This window comes from Falco biarmicus, chromosome 1 (assembly GCF_023638135.1).
Source record: "Falco biarmicus isolate bFalBia1 chromosome 1, bFalBia1.pri, whole genome shotgun sequence".
In the NCBI taxonomy this organism is placed as follows: domain Eukaryota; kingdom Metazoa; phylum Chordata; class Aves; order Falconiformes; family Falconidae; genus Falco; species Falco biarmicus.
In genome coordinates, this window is record NC_079288.1 from 47209102 (window position 1) to 47225261 (window position 16160).

Consider the following 16160-nt stretch of genomic DNA (forward strand, 5'->3'; position numbering starts at 1 on the left):
AAATCTACACCCGTTAGTCAACTGAAGTTTGTTACTGTTGTATAATAAAAATAAATGAATTAAGAAAGAGACGAAATTGTACAGGTATCCACCACTGTTTGGTTTTTTTTAATGGACAGGTATTTTCAATTCATTTAATTTAATTTCTTCCCTCTGTTACAAAGAAACTTTTCTAGTTTTGTGTGGCATGACATCTGGTCATTATTCTTTCTTTAATGAATGTTTTTAAAAAAATTATATTTTTTTTTTAAGATCATAAAGGTCACATGAACAAGGAAAGAGATAATAGAAAGTCTTCTGAATCTACAGCCAAAAACCAACATTAAAAAAAAAATACTGAAAAAAACAGCTGCCAGATGAAAACATTCACTTTGATACAACCAGTCTTTTTTGACAAGACCTGAACATGCGTAAGGTATTGAAGTTACTACAACAGAAATCTTGTGACAAAAGAACAAAAAATAACACCTTCCCACTACTGCTGCATGTCTCCAAAACGATTTGGAAAGAATATTAAGATAAATCTCTCTGATATGAGTTGAGTACATGCCACAAAGGCTGTTTAGGCTTAATTATATTAGCTTACAAATTTTGTGCAACTAAGCCCATAACTTTTAAGCTCATAGTAGTATTTCTGCAGCTTGAGAAGCACTGAGAGTGAAACACATTAGAATTGAGTGATTACATCATCGGCTACACATAACGGGTATCAGTCCAGGTGAGATTTAGCCCTGAGTACTCGAGTCAAATGTACAAATACCTTATAACTACAGCAAGCCAATTCTGCCTTTCATCATCAACTCTATATTGACCAATCTTCTTCAGTAATCAGTTCAAGAGGGATACAAAGCAGTGCCTGAAATAATTTCTACATTTTTTGACATCTTGAGGAAGGCAGATGCCAAAACACAGCTTCTAAAAGAGGCTATTACAAACCAGACTGCTCTCTAGATCTTGCCTCTTGCTGTTACAGAAATACTTGCCACTCAACAAAATGCTGTGAAGATGGGAAGCTACTGTAAACAATACCAAGGTGGGAACTCGCTTAATGCTCCCAGGAAACAAATGCTTCGTGCAAGCAGATAACAGCCTGCTCTGCTGGATCACTGAAGTCAATATGAAGAAATAAGGAGAACAGCAAAGAGAAAAGTATCATCTTTGTGCTGTATTTTACCACCCAATTTCTCAGGCTGCACAACTATCAGAGCTGGTAGCAAAAGCACTACACAGAACGCAGAGAAGTCTGCCAGCAATTGAAACGCCTACAGCTATAGCAGTGGTAGCAAGTAATTCAGCACAATAATTTTTAAATAAAACGGTACTTGAAGAGAACTGTAATCACCCCCCTTCACTTCTTTTCAAAAAAGGAAACTGGAGTGGCAGGCTGAAGAATGCCATGGTGTACGCTAGGAGTCTGGTCCCTTAGAAAGCTGCGGGGGGAAGTACCGGTGCCTGGCAGCTCATCATTACTATATTATTTTGACTTCCAATCGAATAGCAAAAGACAGCACGAGAGAAATCAAAGTGCTATTGATTATTTGAACATTTAAAAATAAACCTTAAAAAGTGTATTTGAAAAAGCCTGAATAAATCAGAAGAGAAACTAAAACGACTCCTTGCAGATTTTGAGCTGTTCTCATGATCTCCTTCTACCCTTCCAAAACAGCAAGTTGTTGTATTATCTATCCTGAGGGATATTCCCCAAAGCCTCAAAGGATGGCTGTTCTACCACTTTTCTCTTTCTTCTCCAGCATGTTCAATTTCTTGCAAGCTGCCTCCATATCTATCTTTCATTTAGTCCAAGGTAATAAAACAAATTAAAATTGCAGGCTTTACTTTTTTTGCAAGTCTTAAAAGTATATAGAGGTATAATTCAACTCTTCTATCTACAATGCAACCATCCCTACAGACCTAAAGGTACATGGTTTTTATTTCAGTCCCCCTTTCCCCTCCTTCCCACACAGGGAAAAATTGTACCTGCAAATTACTTTAAAAATATTCAAAAAATATTCAGTGTGGACATTTTGGCACACTTGAAGCAAAGAAAAAAAAAGATTTTTTTTAAATGAGATTACTTAATGTATTTTCTATAAAGTTAATGGAAAAGCTGCTATAATGCTGAAGCAATGGCATTACATCACTATTTATCTCCTTTCCTCAAAGCAAAAGACAAACAGTAGAACATTATTAATTTATTAAACTTCTCCAAACTCCATCTGTGATTGAAGAATTTTAAGACCTGTAATGGTATTCCTGCTCAATTAATGGAGTTTGAGCTGTGTGAGACAGCAATGCCCACAGCTCTGGAAGTCAGCCAGGCTCTGTGCTCGGAATTAGGGGCACAGCAATTACTCAGAATCGTCTGGTCTAGGTCAATGCCAAGCTGGAGAATGGAATCTTCACCCATTTATAGATAAAGTGCTGATGAGAAGTTAAGCTCTTATTGAAAAAGAGTATCTTTAAAGTGTTGGATGCTAGTCATTAGATAAAATAATAATAAAAAAATACCAATCTTCCCACTCTCTCAGGAGCAATCTTAGACACTGGGACAAAACCCACAGACATCTCTACCCCTACAACCCATGATGAAGGGCTGCTCAGTATCACTTTCAGGTGTGATGACTGTGCCAGCACGTAGGCTGATGTTTAAGCGCTGTTCCTTTAGGTAAGGTTTGAAATCCCTCAGGCTTAGGAGGGCACTGAATTTTCGGTTCCACTTTTGAGAAATACTCTTAAAAGACTAGATCGAAATAACCAAGTGTCTGCACAGTTACCATCACCACATCCTCCTCCAGCAGCTGCCTTTCAATAGCAAAGATTTGGATGCTTAATTCAGAGAAGGTTTCTCGCCAAGAACCTTCCTGCAGCCAGATAAGAGCCCAAATCCCAGCCTCGCCAGGAGCAATGGCTAAACCCTTCTCACAAGATAAGGCTCTCAAGTTTCTCATGTTCTTCCTCTTTTACTCCCTCACTCGCCCCCATGCTTTGTTCCTTTCTGGTAGATGTGTTCATTTTGTGATCTGTTTCAGAACAGGATTTTAAATCACTTCATATACAAAGACTTTAGGGCAAGGTAACTAACAGGGAACTTTGAAACTCTGTCTGTTACAGATGTAGTACAGATTATATAAACCTGTTCAGAAAAGGACTGAAACACATCCTGTGTCACAGCCTGATGCCTAGTCACTTTACAAGACTGCAGCATCAGGGCAAATTATAAAATGGCAAGCAAAGTAAGTTTTCACTGGCCAGGTATATTCAATCAACAAGAGGCACTCTGTATACAACACACCTGAAAAATGGACATCTAATACATTTAGGTAAAGTATATTGGATCAAATGTAATGAATCCTAATGCACTAATATGTGGCTAATCTGTAGGTGACAGCATAGAAACTTATATGCATCTTCAGACTCTGGAAGTCCAGGGGGTGGGGGCAGAAAATCAATGAAAGGGAATTATAAGGTCAAGAAGAACAACAAAGAAAGATCCTTACCTGGAGTAGTATTGAAGTCTAAGATGCGGTGATGAGACTGCAGTAGATCGGGATTGCTGGATGACAGGGTTCCGCTGACAGGCAAAGCAGGAGGAATGTGCTTCGTCTGCCTCAGTCCCACAATGCTGTCGTCCTGAGACTGGCCAATTCCAATGTCACTGCATCCAGAAAGAAATAAAATCAGGACTTGGAGACATTCAGAGCTCAAGCTATACTAGATGGATCCAGGGTTATCTATATTGCTACATTTTCACACTCTGTTAATACAGTAATCGCTATTTAGAAGTTAAAATTCCCCAGACAACAGTGCTTGCTGTCTGGTTTTGTCAACAGCACCCAGATGTCCACTCGAAGTGATCAGATCTGCCTGCCAGAAGATCCTCATGTTCCCCACTAAGCTCTGAGGAGCTGCTAGGCTCATTATTTTTTGATGATTTCTCACAGCGGTCAAGAACTTTATTCCAAAGGTGGTACACACCTCATCACTCTTGCACCACCCATCACCCGACTTTGACGAATACTGCTGTCCCCTCGGTGCTGTTTTATACGACCTGAATTTCACAGCTCTTTCACCCCATCACAGATAGGATTTGCAACTGTACTTTGGGATGTATTGTAGCCATACAGCCCAAGATCTTTCAACAGACAGGTAAGAGAGGATTGTTGAGATACATTTTCCCACCCTGTGTCACCTTCTCTGAGATTCTCTTCACTGAATGTGACTGGAGTGACGCCAGCTAACTTGGAAGGCTAAGGTAGGCATCCACACCTGGGTGCTATGGGAGTCCCCTCCAAAGTACCTGACAGCTGTAAATAAAGCATCCTGTGATAAAAGTAAAGGCTTTTGTCTATTAAATTGTGAAAGACAAGGTCCCAAAGGAGGCCAACAGTGCTAGATGGATCAGAGACAGAGCTATCATCATATTCTAGTAGGCACTAATTTGCTTTTTGGTTTTGAGTTCATAATCAGCAAGTGAAGCAGAACAACCGCTACAGGATGTAGAGCTGGAGCTAGCCATTGAACTTTTCTATAAATATATAGATGCAAATCCTTAATAAAATACTCTCAGGGTGTAAAATGTTGAATAGCAGTTTTATAGAAAGTGAAAATAATTAATAATTTAGCTACTATAGGCAAAGCCTTTTAAAAAGCCAAGCACATCTAAATCTGTATCTACACGTGTAAATAAAGCATAAACCAGAGCTTAGATTTCACTGCAAACTGCTGCAAATCTAAAAAGTCAAACTACTGAATTAAATTATGCAAAACAAATGACCATTTACACCCTAATTTGGGGTACTTAAGTGTCTGTCTAGTGTTATATCCATCCTCAGAAAATCTAAACAAAAGTAATTAAGGGCCTGATAATTATCCCCATAGAACTGTTACAGTACAAACACTCTTTTGTGCTTACCCCTGAATTACTTTACCCAGTACACTCTTGTACCACTTCTTTAAGTGCTATGAAATGAATGGTACTCTGGGAAGCTAGGACAGGATCTCTGGGCATTTAAGACAATTTTGGACACAGCAACTGCTTTTTAGAAGGCAACACAACTCAGAAGAGGTTGGAGGGGTATCTCTCTAATTGATGTGTTTGGACTTTCTCATAGGTTTATTTTTAGAAAACAAGATAACTCTTTATTACCAAAAGACTTCATGAAGCGTAAACCCCAAGCCATGAGACTGACAGAAACACTGAAGTCACTGAAAAAATTTCAGGGATTCTCTCTTTCTGAGAAGTTAAGCTGAATCTGAACATCTGTATTTTTGTACTTCCACATAAAGCACAAAGTACTGTCACAAGCAGTGATGATCAACTCAGCTCACAGCACTTCTATGCTAAGCCACAAGCAAGTCTTTCACTACAACTAAAAGTGTTCCCAGCAATCAACATCTTGTCTTTCAAGTAGGAACTGCTCCACACATACTAAAAAAAAAAAAAAAAAAAACTAAGAAAAACCAAGCCCCCAAACCTCAACATGCTTTCTAGTGGTTCTAAACAACTATACAGTATATTTCATAAGTGTGCCAACAGCAGTATTTTCTCTAAATTCCAATCAAATGAAGACAATGTAACCCTCCGCCTTGTATTATTATCTTCACTTGCATTATGTATTCCTTTTGTGGTTCATCAGTTTTACATAATCTTATACCTATCCTGTGCGTCATGACTGAAGCAGCTTCAGTAAAGTGGATCAACTAGCAAATGCTAGGCAGTTTTTCTTTTCTTTTTTTTTAAGGTAGTATTTCTAAAATTCTTCACATTTCTAAGTATTCATATACTAAATTGGAAAGTATTTACTTTACACTCTGTTTACTTTATTTTTAGAACTTAAATCACAATCTGAGCGTCTTCTAATGTATGTAAACAAGAAATGAACCCCAGAAGTTTCAGACACAAATAGCAACACTAGAAAACTCCAAGTCCCATGAAGACAAACCGCCCCTGCTGTCAGGTAAAATACTTCGTTATGCCAGTGAAAGGAGAAAGGCGTTCCTATTGCTTTCTGTATGCATCTGCCATGCAGGAAGAGAGCATTAAGAACTAACTTCCCTGCCAAACGAGAGGGTAGAAGGGATAATGGAGTGACAGTACACTGTATCCCACCGCAGGCCTGTAAACACAGGACAGAGCGGGGGCTGCTTCCTTGGCTGGGATGCTGCGCTACAGAGCAGGCAGAACTTTGCTAGAGTTGGAGCTGGGGGTTATGTTTAATCCTTAGTCGGAGCAGCTGAGCCTACAGACCACAAAGCCATTCTGGATTAGAAGAGTAAAGAAAGCAAAGAGCTCAAGCGGAGGCTGTAGCCAGAAGCACAATTCAAAAGATGCCTCATAGCTGCTGGAGAGAAGGAGATTTCAGAGATTTCAGAGGAGATGCAGAAGAAATGGGGCTGTTTTCTCAGTTTGGGAGCATCAGTTTTGGTGTTATTGGACTAAAAAGCAAACCTGAAGGAAGGCATTATCTCCTGCTCAGACTGATTCATCTTTAATACTGATTTAATGTCTCATGGAGCAGACAAGCTCCCTCTAAGTGACCTCATTCTAGTTTAAAGATTGGGTTTATCTGGATACGTTCTGGAGGCACTGGAGACCTCTGCAGTATTCACATACAAAAAAAGGTGGACAGTTTTACCTCATATGCTAGTCGACTCAAAGTCTTTAAATACCTACTTTAATTAATGAGTAAATCTGCTTCTTCATCCCTCTTGATTTTTGCTATTTAAAAACATGTGAGAATAGGTAAAGTCCTTAATATATGCAAAACCATTAGAGATCAGGAAGAACAAGACAGAAGTTTCTATACAATAGGGGGGCGAGGAGGGGGAGCACAAACAGAGAATTCGACAGCTAAACATCTCTATGCAGAAACTGCAGACACAAACAAGTGAATGTCAACAGGCTTTGCAAACAAATTGCTATATATAACACATAAAGTCATGCTAGGAAAAGGAAAAGAAAATAGGTCAAGAGTGCTGTTTTTCTAAGTCTTACCCAAAGAGGTCCCTGCACAGAAAAAGTGCGAAAGTGAAAAGAATCAAAAGAAAAACAAGAAAACCAACAAGAAAATTATATGCAAAAGTTGTGAACAATGTAAAAAAAATCACACTTAAGAGCATGCACAGTTCATCAGAGGAATAAACATACAAGACTGGTAAAATAAAGAAAACATTCTAAAGACAAATAACATAAAAAGAGGATTTGCAGATTGTCCTCTACTGAAATGTACCTGCGTCAATTTAATAAATAGCCACTATTTGAATGTAATAATTTATATTCATTTAATCTTTACATTAATAAATTTCTATCTATAATGTTTCAGGACAGCGTTAATTTAGTAGGGAATACCTAACATTAGTTAAGCAAACTCTTATTCTTTAAAGTGATAGCAGGAAAAAATCTGAGATTTTCAGCACAAGTGTCTTTTTCATGAATTTACACAGAATAGATTTCTTCCTCAGTGGGACACACAAAAGGAAAATGCAAGAGAAAACACTGAGTACACATCAACTACCCTCTACAATTCATTTTTCTCATTGATGCCATCTGCCTTGGCTGAGAATAAGATTCCCATAAAATCATGTAAAAGTCATACTTGTATTGTTTCCAGCAGTACTTATCAGAACTCTATTTCTAAAATGCGTTCATAGAATAAAAAATATCAAATACCATATTTAGCTTTCATTAAGAATACTCAATTCTATCAAAAAAACCAAGTTAAAATTTTAACCTCAGTCTCCCTTATGGCAATATGCAGAAATTTTTAGGCCACTGAAATGTGGATAATTTGAAATCATTGCTCCTATCAATGACTTGCAAGCAAACGTGCTTGCGGAGTTATCCCGACGTTAATTGCCTGGGATGCTTTCAGTTAGCAGTCCTCTTAAAAGAAAACAGTAAATGACACAAAAAAGGATTTGTTCCATCACTTTATCTATAAGAAGTAAAATATGTCCACATTGATGTCAGAAGTTGCATTGTTAGTAGTCCATGACCATTCAAATATTCAGACTAGTATTTTCTAGTATATATTTTCAGCTATAAACATGGCCTGCATTAATAAAGAAAGAAAGTACCATGACAAATTTTAAGTATCATGAGAAATTGTTAAAATTTAACAGAAAGCAATTATTTAAGAGTAAATAAGAAACTCACTTGTATGGTTTCTGAGGCAGAATGCTGATTCGAGTCTTGTCAAGTATCTTCTTTAATTTATTTCTTCCCCCAACTGTGTTGGCTTTACTTTTCTTATTTACTTTTTCTAATCCTATTACCTGCTCCACATCAACAGCAAGGTCTGGGATAGAATAACGACTCGCCTTTTTAATATCACCAATTTTAGGTAGGTGGGGAGCACCATTTCTTTTTTCCTCTGACAACCGTGTTAAGAGTTCTTTAAAAACTGTGTAAGACAGAAAAAGGGAGGAAAGAAAAAGAAATTTAAAATACAGCACTGTGCACCAGACCAGTTTAATATTAATCGTTACAAAAAACTGATTAGTATATTCTGTGAATTCAAGTATTAAATTAATTTAAATATGAGACTGCAAAAACACTTAAAAAGGACATTAATTTTCTGTAGCATAAATCAGAAAATCAGTAAAAATGGCCCAGCTCAGAACAGAAATACACTAGATGACCACTAACAAGATGGTTAGACTTCACCTTTTCAACCTACGGACCAAGCTCCTGCAGAACAGTAGCACGCACAGAAGGAGCCCAGTGGACAAAAACGAGAGAGGAAAAGGAACAACTGAGAAGGAAAGTTATAAACAGACAGCCAGCAACAAAGGTCCCAGAAGGATACAAAATTACTAGCAACAGGATCAAAAAATCAAAAATCCAAGGGGAAACTGCAACAAAGTCATAAGGAAAATGTAAGCAAGTATGAGACTACTGAGGCACTTGGATGTTGTTTGTTTGACAAGGCTGTTGCATCCATCTGCCAGATACACAAAAACCCTCTCAGGCTCCCTCAGCTCCCTAGCAAAGAGCAATCTCTCAGGCAGCAATTAGTACTTCTACTGCAACCTCCAGCTTCACAAAAATGTTGATATGTTTAAATAAAACCAAACAAAACTGATCTGGAGAACAAGTCACCTATTTTGAGTGTGAGAAGTCTCCATATATAAATGGAAAAATATCTGATGAGTTGATTTCTAATAATAAATGAAAACTGATAATTAAAACCAAGGAATCACAGAAAAGCGGGAACAAGGGAACCAGCTAAGATGAGTATTAGGGGCTAGGTTTTACTATTAAGTATTGATTTTATCCTTAATATTCGTCCTTATCTCCAGAGGTACACAACAAATCAGCAAGACACTTCAAAAGCTTCAAATAAGACACACAAAAAGAAGTGGAGGAGAATACTCTGAGCCAGTAACTGTACTGGCAAACAGGAGCTGGGGGCTAGAGAGACAAATTAAATACAGGTAAGAAGATGATGTTAAAAAAACAAGAAAAAGAGGAAATTCTCCTTTTGGGATTTGTTGATAAGGATACTGCATGCAATACATGGAAAGTGAACGTTTTGAGACCACTGTGATCTGATTTCAGTATTTGCAGTACAGCAACAAGATTAAAAACTTGGAAAAAACACAACTTCTGAAATGAAGAAATTGAGTTTAATCTTAAACATACTAAAGCAACACCTGAGATCTAAAAACCTAGTGTGTGAAGGATGGTTACACAGAACTTAACACAGAGAAACAAGTACATACTGCTACACAAGCATGTACAGATATATTTTAAAATTAATTATTAGAAACAATTGATACATACAGAATCTTTACTGCAAAGCAAAAAAGAAAAAAAAATAAATCCCCAGGGAACAGATTTGACAAATTACTTTTGGAGTTAACCTAAGCTTACTTAATAATCAGTGCTGTGACATCCTGTGGTAATATTCTGCCCTGCTTATTTATGATGAAGAACTGATCCTGAAAAAGATACTTGGAGATCTCTAAATTATATAAGTAATCCAGGTATACAGTGGTAAAAATCAGACCCATGTAATCACTTATGATGCAAACTGAGGTCCTGAGATGCTTAAAGACTCCTTCATGACTGTTTCAGTACTTGTTAGAGGGAAAAATGAAGAAAATGGATTTGGTGGGTAGCAAGATTGTTTCCACCTAGCTGGCAAGAAAGTTTTTAACAATCTTGTCACACCCATTGTAGGTATGGGCTGAAAAACTACAAGCAAATTTAGCAGACCAGTTAAGATCACTGATCAACTGAAATTCTAAAGGAGGCTTCTTTCTTGAGAAAGGACTAAACGTTACATGTACAAACGCATTTTATGAATTCGAGCTGAATGGTCGCAATAGTTGCTCTTAATCCAGAAATGTGCACTTGTGAGAGTGAAGTCACTTCATACGAGACCCTATTCATAATTTTTTCTCTGCAATTATGAATTAAGGTATTTTAGGACCTGCAAGCTTCTTTTTTCTATTCTCCCCAGTACAACAGCGTTTCAAACAAAGCTATTCTAAAGTATTTAAAAAAATAATTTAACACTCCATCTAAATTAGGGCAGAAATTAGAATAAAAAGTCCACACAAACTTACCAAATAAATTGGTTTTCACAGTGATAGACAGATGAGTGTTGTTTCTAAGGATTTCCACGGCTTTTGACAGCTGAATGTTTTCAAAGTTTTGACCATTCACTTCCAGTATCTAAAAATATAGTGGGGTTTTTTTTAGTGAAGAGAAAGGAACAAAAAAGCCGGGGGCAGGGGAGAGGAAGAGGCACGGGGGACAACACCACGACACACATTTTACAATTACATACCTGGTCTCCACGTTTCAAGCCTGCTTCTGTAGCTTTGCTACCAAAATCTACACTGTCAACAAAGATTCCAAACCCCTTTTCTGACCCTCCCAGCAAGATAAAAGGCAAAGGGGCTTCTCGAGATGGCTTTGTTAAGGTTATCAATCTTCGTTTAGCTTTAGCAGCACAAGCAATATTTAACAGCCTCAAATGTCCACCCATTTTCTGCAAGAGAAAAGCATAATTTGTTACACATAACAGCCTGGCTACTCCCTTCCCAAATTGTCAGAAAACCCCTCCATCTTACCTCCCTCTCCAAATTATTCTCAAATTCTTCCAGAAATCGAGTCATAGCAGGATCTCCTTCAAAATCATTGAAGTGATTGTTCACCCACAACAATACTACCCGTGTTACCTGAAAATTAATAACACAAAGATTTTCCAAGAGCACCCAGAACAGCACTAGTGCCAGGTCCTTTAAGGCACTGCTCCTTAAAGCCCCTGTAAACTTCCATTGGAATCTTGAATATTGTACGTATACACCCAAACCTAAATTTACTAATATGCAATCATTTACCAGGAGGATAAACCGAATTAAGTATTAGAATTGCTTTCACTTGTGTAAGCAATTGTATGTTGTATTTCATAAAGAATACTATGAATACTTCGAAATTAACACTGACTATATCAAATGTCATTGCGTAGGGAACAGAGCACACAGGTACAAGGCAACGAGTTGGATCCATTTCTGACTTAAAATAATTTCCTGTTCATGTACATTTCCAAAGCTGCTTAATTCTTCAAGCACATGATCATAAAGCTTCTTCTGATACTGCTTCATATTAGTTCTTGAATCTCACAAATCTTTAGATAAGCCACCATTAACTTCATTAGGCATCTACCTGGGTAAAAGAGCTATTGAATGTTTAGAGAGGCAGGAAAAAGGAGCTATTGTCAGAAGCAGGAAAGAGGTTTTAACAGTGAATACAGGCAATTCTTCTCCTTAAAGCCAATCTTCCAGTTTACTACCCCTCTTTTCTGCCTACCCCTACTCTCCCCAAGCAACTATGACTTATCAAGTTCTGAAGGACCTTAGCTGGTATTTTACAGTTTGTTAGGAAAAAACTCTAAAGGAATACTACTAATCAATTTTATTTTTGTGGCTTTACCTCCAATAAGAGCTGCATTTTTTTAAAACTATATGCTTACACTATCACATTTTATCTTAGTATGCAATTTGACCTGGAACATCAGCAGCACTTGTCCTGACAAAATAAGAAGAGTTTTCATGTGTTGAATTAATATCTATTCAAGCTATTTTTAAAAAGCTCCTGAATCCAAAATGGTTGTGCCGCTCAAAGTTATCCCTGAAAATACAGTTGCATTTCTTCAGTTATGCTGGGAAAGTAAGGTAGTAGGGGAAAACCTCTACACGTTTCAAAAACTAGAGCTTAAGAGCAAAATCTGGAGCTAACCCCTGTCCGTTCTCTGTGTCTGGCACAAAACCTAAACCCCCGCAGCCTCTTACGCTGAAGGTCTGACACCAGGCATCCAAAATCAACCCCTGCCACCCTCAGAGTTTCCAAGTAGCTTGCCTTTTACCCCAGAAAAGCAAGTGTATTCAGAATTGCCAAAATTGATAACCAAACTAATCAAGACCCTCAAAACTCCCGTGAGTTCGGATTTCTAACAGGAGGCAACTGCACAGCACTGCGTGCTGGAGCTCCCAGCCACAGGGACAGAGGCAAGGGGTAGCATTTCTGACATATCGGAGATTTTGCCCACTTTGAAAATGAACTTCCTTTCTGTTAAACATCTGTGGTGTTTGTCATTAATGTGGAGGACACTAGAAGATCCAGACAATGTCTGGTTAAATTTAGGTGAATTGCAGATTTTTAAAATAGGCTAGGAAGTTGCAAGCCATACCATGTAATGTATTTGAAATCACTGCAGTGATAGCTTCAGCATCAATGCTGCTTTCAGTGCTGGGGGTTACTAACGCACACCCAAACGGCACTGTGCTGGAAAGGCTCGAATGGGGACATCCAGAGGAATGCCATTACTTGTGTCACAACCAGGAACAGCATTAAAAGAGGATTAAAGCTGTAAAGTCAAGTACCCTGCTGCTGGGCAAAATCATCGGCAAGGCTGGGTCCCCAATGCCCCAATCTGATTACAGATCATCCTCAGTTATGATGTTTTACTCACCCCTTTCCCTCTCCTCACTGCCTACCAGTCCCTAAAAAATAACAGCTCAAATTTTCCAGATTCCTTGCTCCCCACGTGCTTATCTCCACTTGTCCCAAGGTGTTCTCTTGACTCTTGCCTTTCCGTCAGTGCCACTGGAGGTCAGGAAGGTTGGTTATTGAGATGGCAGAACAAAGAGCTACTCTGTTTTCAGACCTGATACCAGCAACTGTGCCGGCTCACGCCGTTACAGAGGCTGAAAGGATTATCCATTGGAGGACAAGGAAAAATAAGTGGAAAGATGAACTCCAATATTCGAGCTCTGAAGCTGTAACAAGCCTATGCTGAACAATATTAGCTGCGAAGCCTATCCTCTCTGCCAAATGTAAGATTCTTCCTCCAACGCACAGATATAGTAGCATTTCTAGAAGAAATACCCAGATTTAAATAAAAGTTGAAAACCAAATTTCTCTTTACCTTTACCGATACAATTCCCTCTGTTCAAAATCTGCAAAAAAATCTGGAATTTTTACTATTTTTTTTACCTATGAGAAACTTGTAGACAAGTGAAAATAAAGTATTACAGTGTGAAGCACAGTATAGAGCCTCAACAGACAGCATGCCAAAGGTGGATATACAGTGCCTTATTCTTCCATCATGGCAGTTTTGTTTAGGGAAGAGGATGTTTGATTGCTTTCTTGTGTTTGGGTTGCTTTTTCTTTTTTTCTTTTTTTTTTTTTTTAATGCTGTGTAAGGCTCAACAGATTCTTAACAATGGCTGTATTTTCTAGTGTCTTTATATAAAAATAAAGTATCACAAAACGTTTGCCAAGATGTGTTAAGTAGTATTATGTATGGAAAACACAGAAATTAGTTATATGCTCAAATTTTGAGACATAACAGAATTCTATTGAATTATATTAAATAAAAATGTTGATTACTGGAAAAAAGCTTTCCCTACAGTTGCTAGCAACAAAGTTGTAAAAACACAGCAAGGTAAAACATGGTTAATTTACCTTGCCTGAACACATGAAAACTTAAATAAAACACAGTAAGACAAGGAGAAAATATTTTCTTAGGCTTATCCATATATTCTGCCATTAAAACATGTCACCAGCTATCTGTGTCTTATTCAGTTTAGTCATTCTCTCTAGAACATATTTTATTCTTAAAAGCATATATTTCAATGCAAACGGTAACAGGTATGTAATTCAGCGGATTTAACCTTATCCCTGAGGCTGGGGTCATTGAACCACTCCAACAACTTCTTGCCCACTTCCATTGGGCTGGAAAGAAAGGTCCGATACGTCAACAGAAAGTCTTCTATAAATGTTGGGTCTACCACAGAGTGCTCTTCCACCAAATGCATTGTCAACCTTTCAGCTGTTCCCTATACAAATAAAATAAAATCTTAGTTATTAAAACAGATTTTCAACAAATGCAAATTTGTTTTCTTGTAACATGCTGAAGGTGGATTACACTAGAAAGAATGCTGGCATCTATTGACTGATAAGCTAGGCAAACAACAGCTTAACCATTGTGATAAGAAATGTGAAGAATTTATGAAATTGATCTCTATAGAAATCACCTAGTTATCAATGTGCATAATCATAAAAAGAAAACCCAGAAATATAATCAGTCCATTTCCAAACATATATTTTTATAATATGTATCTCAACTAATCCTGGACCTAACTTGCCAAGAGAAGAAGTTTATAGAACACAAGACATTTGCAAGACACACCCACTTTTGCTTTTACCTTGATGACAATGTGACCTTTTCTTGTTCCAGTGCGATCAAGCTCCCTGTGCTCCTTCACCATCACAATCTCCCCTTCCTCTTCTACCTTCTGCATGTTCTTTTCCACTTGATTGAGGATGCGGCAATAATCTTGCTGGGCTATACAAACAAACTGGAAAGAATCATCGCGCACCGGTATTAAAAGGTAAAATCTTCAGAAAAGTATTTAGACTTAAGATGCAAGTACTCTATTAATAGAAAAGATAGTTTCTCAGCCTGCAGTGAGCCAAATTTGTCTTTCCAGCAGTTCAGCAGTAGTAAGCAGATGAATACACAAGCACAGTACTTCCACCACAATCTTGCAATTAGAGGAGAACAAGATTAATCAGAGCAAAATGATTGAGCATTATCACCCATTTTTGTTTAGCTGCTTTGACCTCCCCTCTGCTGGAGATGAAGCTCAGTAACTTTGCTGGTATTTTTTCTCCCATGCAAGCTTTTGTGTGGCATTTAGGAGGGTTAAGAGAATGAAAAGAAAACCTAGCTTTTATTTTTTTGTGCTTATTGCTATTGTAAATAATTTTCATTTTCCATAGCTATTATTAATAACAAGTGAATCATTAAAAAAATTAACATTTATTCAATTACATGAGTGCAGGTACATAGAAACAAATTACTTCTGGATTAAAGCATGCAGCAGGAAAAGTATTTTATAGAATCATCTGTCCAGCCACAAATAAGTGCAAAAATAATTATCTGAAGAATATTCCTAGCACCTACACTATGCAAAAATAATTAAGACCATCCACTACAACTTAGAAAATGAAAATACTGTACACACTATGAATTGTCTTCTACAAATAGTCTCTTTTTTGGGATAATATTAAACTGTCTTGTATGAACTTTGGTATTTTAACTGAAAGGAAATAACAGTGTTCCTACTGATTGGAAAGTTCTTAAATCATCATGTATGTTCTTAGGACAAAGGCATAAGAGTATTTTCTTCTGCACTCTCCATAATTCATTTACATACCTTTTCTATTTCCAGCAGCTAGTAGTAGCTGAAATGGGAGTCCCACAGTCTGGATTTATTCCAAAAGATTATCCTAACAAGATACCATTTATGCATTTTTTGGAAGTTAGATGGGTAAACTAAACCAGGTGACTCCACTAACACATATTTACACCCATTTCAAAGGGTATCTACTGGAAGCTAATTAGCCATTGGGACTAAGCAAAAAGCTTAAAACACCCAGGACTTGGCTTTTATTTTCTGGATGGGAATAAGCAAATAGGAACCACATATCCAGATTAGGCTAGTAGTTTTATGCTATGAGAAGCATTCCTTACATCTGACCACTTGGTGTTACAGCAGACGTCAAGGCATTTTCCTTGAAAAGCCAATTTTTTAAAAACTAGATTTTCCACTCACACCATGGGAGAGTTTGTATTACTTTC

At 37.5% G+C, this 16160-nt stretch overlaps 1 protein-coding gene across 10 annotated transcripts in view; it reads right to left on the reverse strand.

Moving 5' to 3' along the window:
* Nucleotides 1-16160, reverse strand: part of RAPGEF2 (Rap guanine nucleotide exchange factor 2) — a 195216-nt gene that overhangs the window by 19650 nt on the left and 159406 nt on the right. For all 10 annotated transcript variants that reach the window (XM_056350378.1, XM_056350455.1, XM_056350061.1 and 7 more), the window contains 7 exons: nucleotides 14722-14874; nucleotides 14188-14352; nucleotides 11083-11190; nucleotides 10797-11000; nucleotides 10573-10681; nucleotides 8156-8402; nucleotides 3498-3655 (listed from right to left, as the gene is read on the reverse strand). In XM_056350378.1, the coding sequence (XP_056206353.1) occupies nucleotides 3498-3655; nucleotides 8156-8402; nucleotides 10573-10681; nucleotides 10797-11000; nucleotides 11083-11190; nucleotides 14188-14352; nucleotides 14722-14874 (1144 nt within the window). The remainder of the gene's footprint in view (nucleotides 1-3497; nucleotides 3656-8155; nucleotides 8403-10572; nucleotides 10682-10796; nucleotides 11001-11082; nucleotides 11191-14187; nucleotides 14353-14721; nucleotides 14875-16160) is intronic.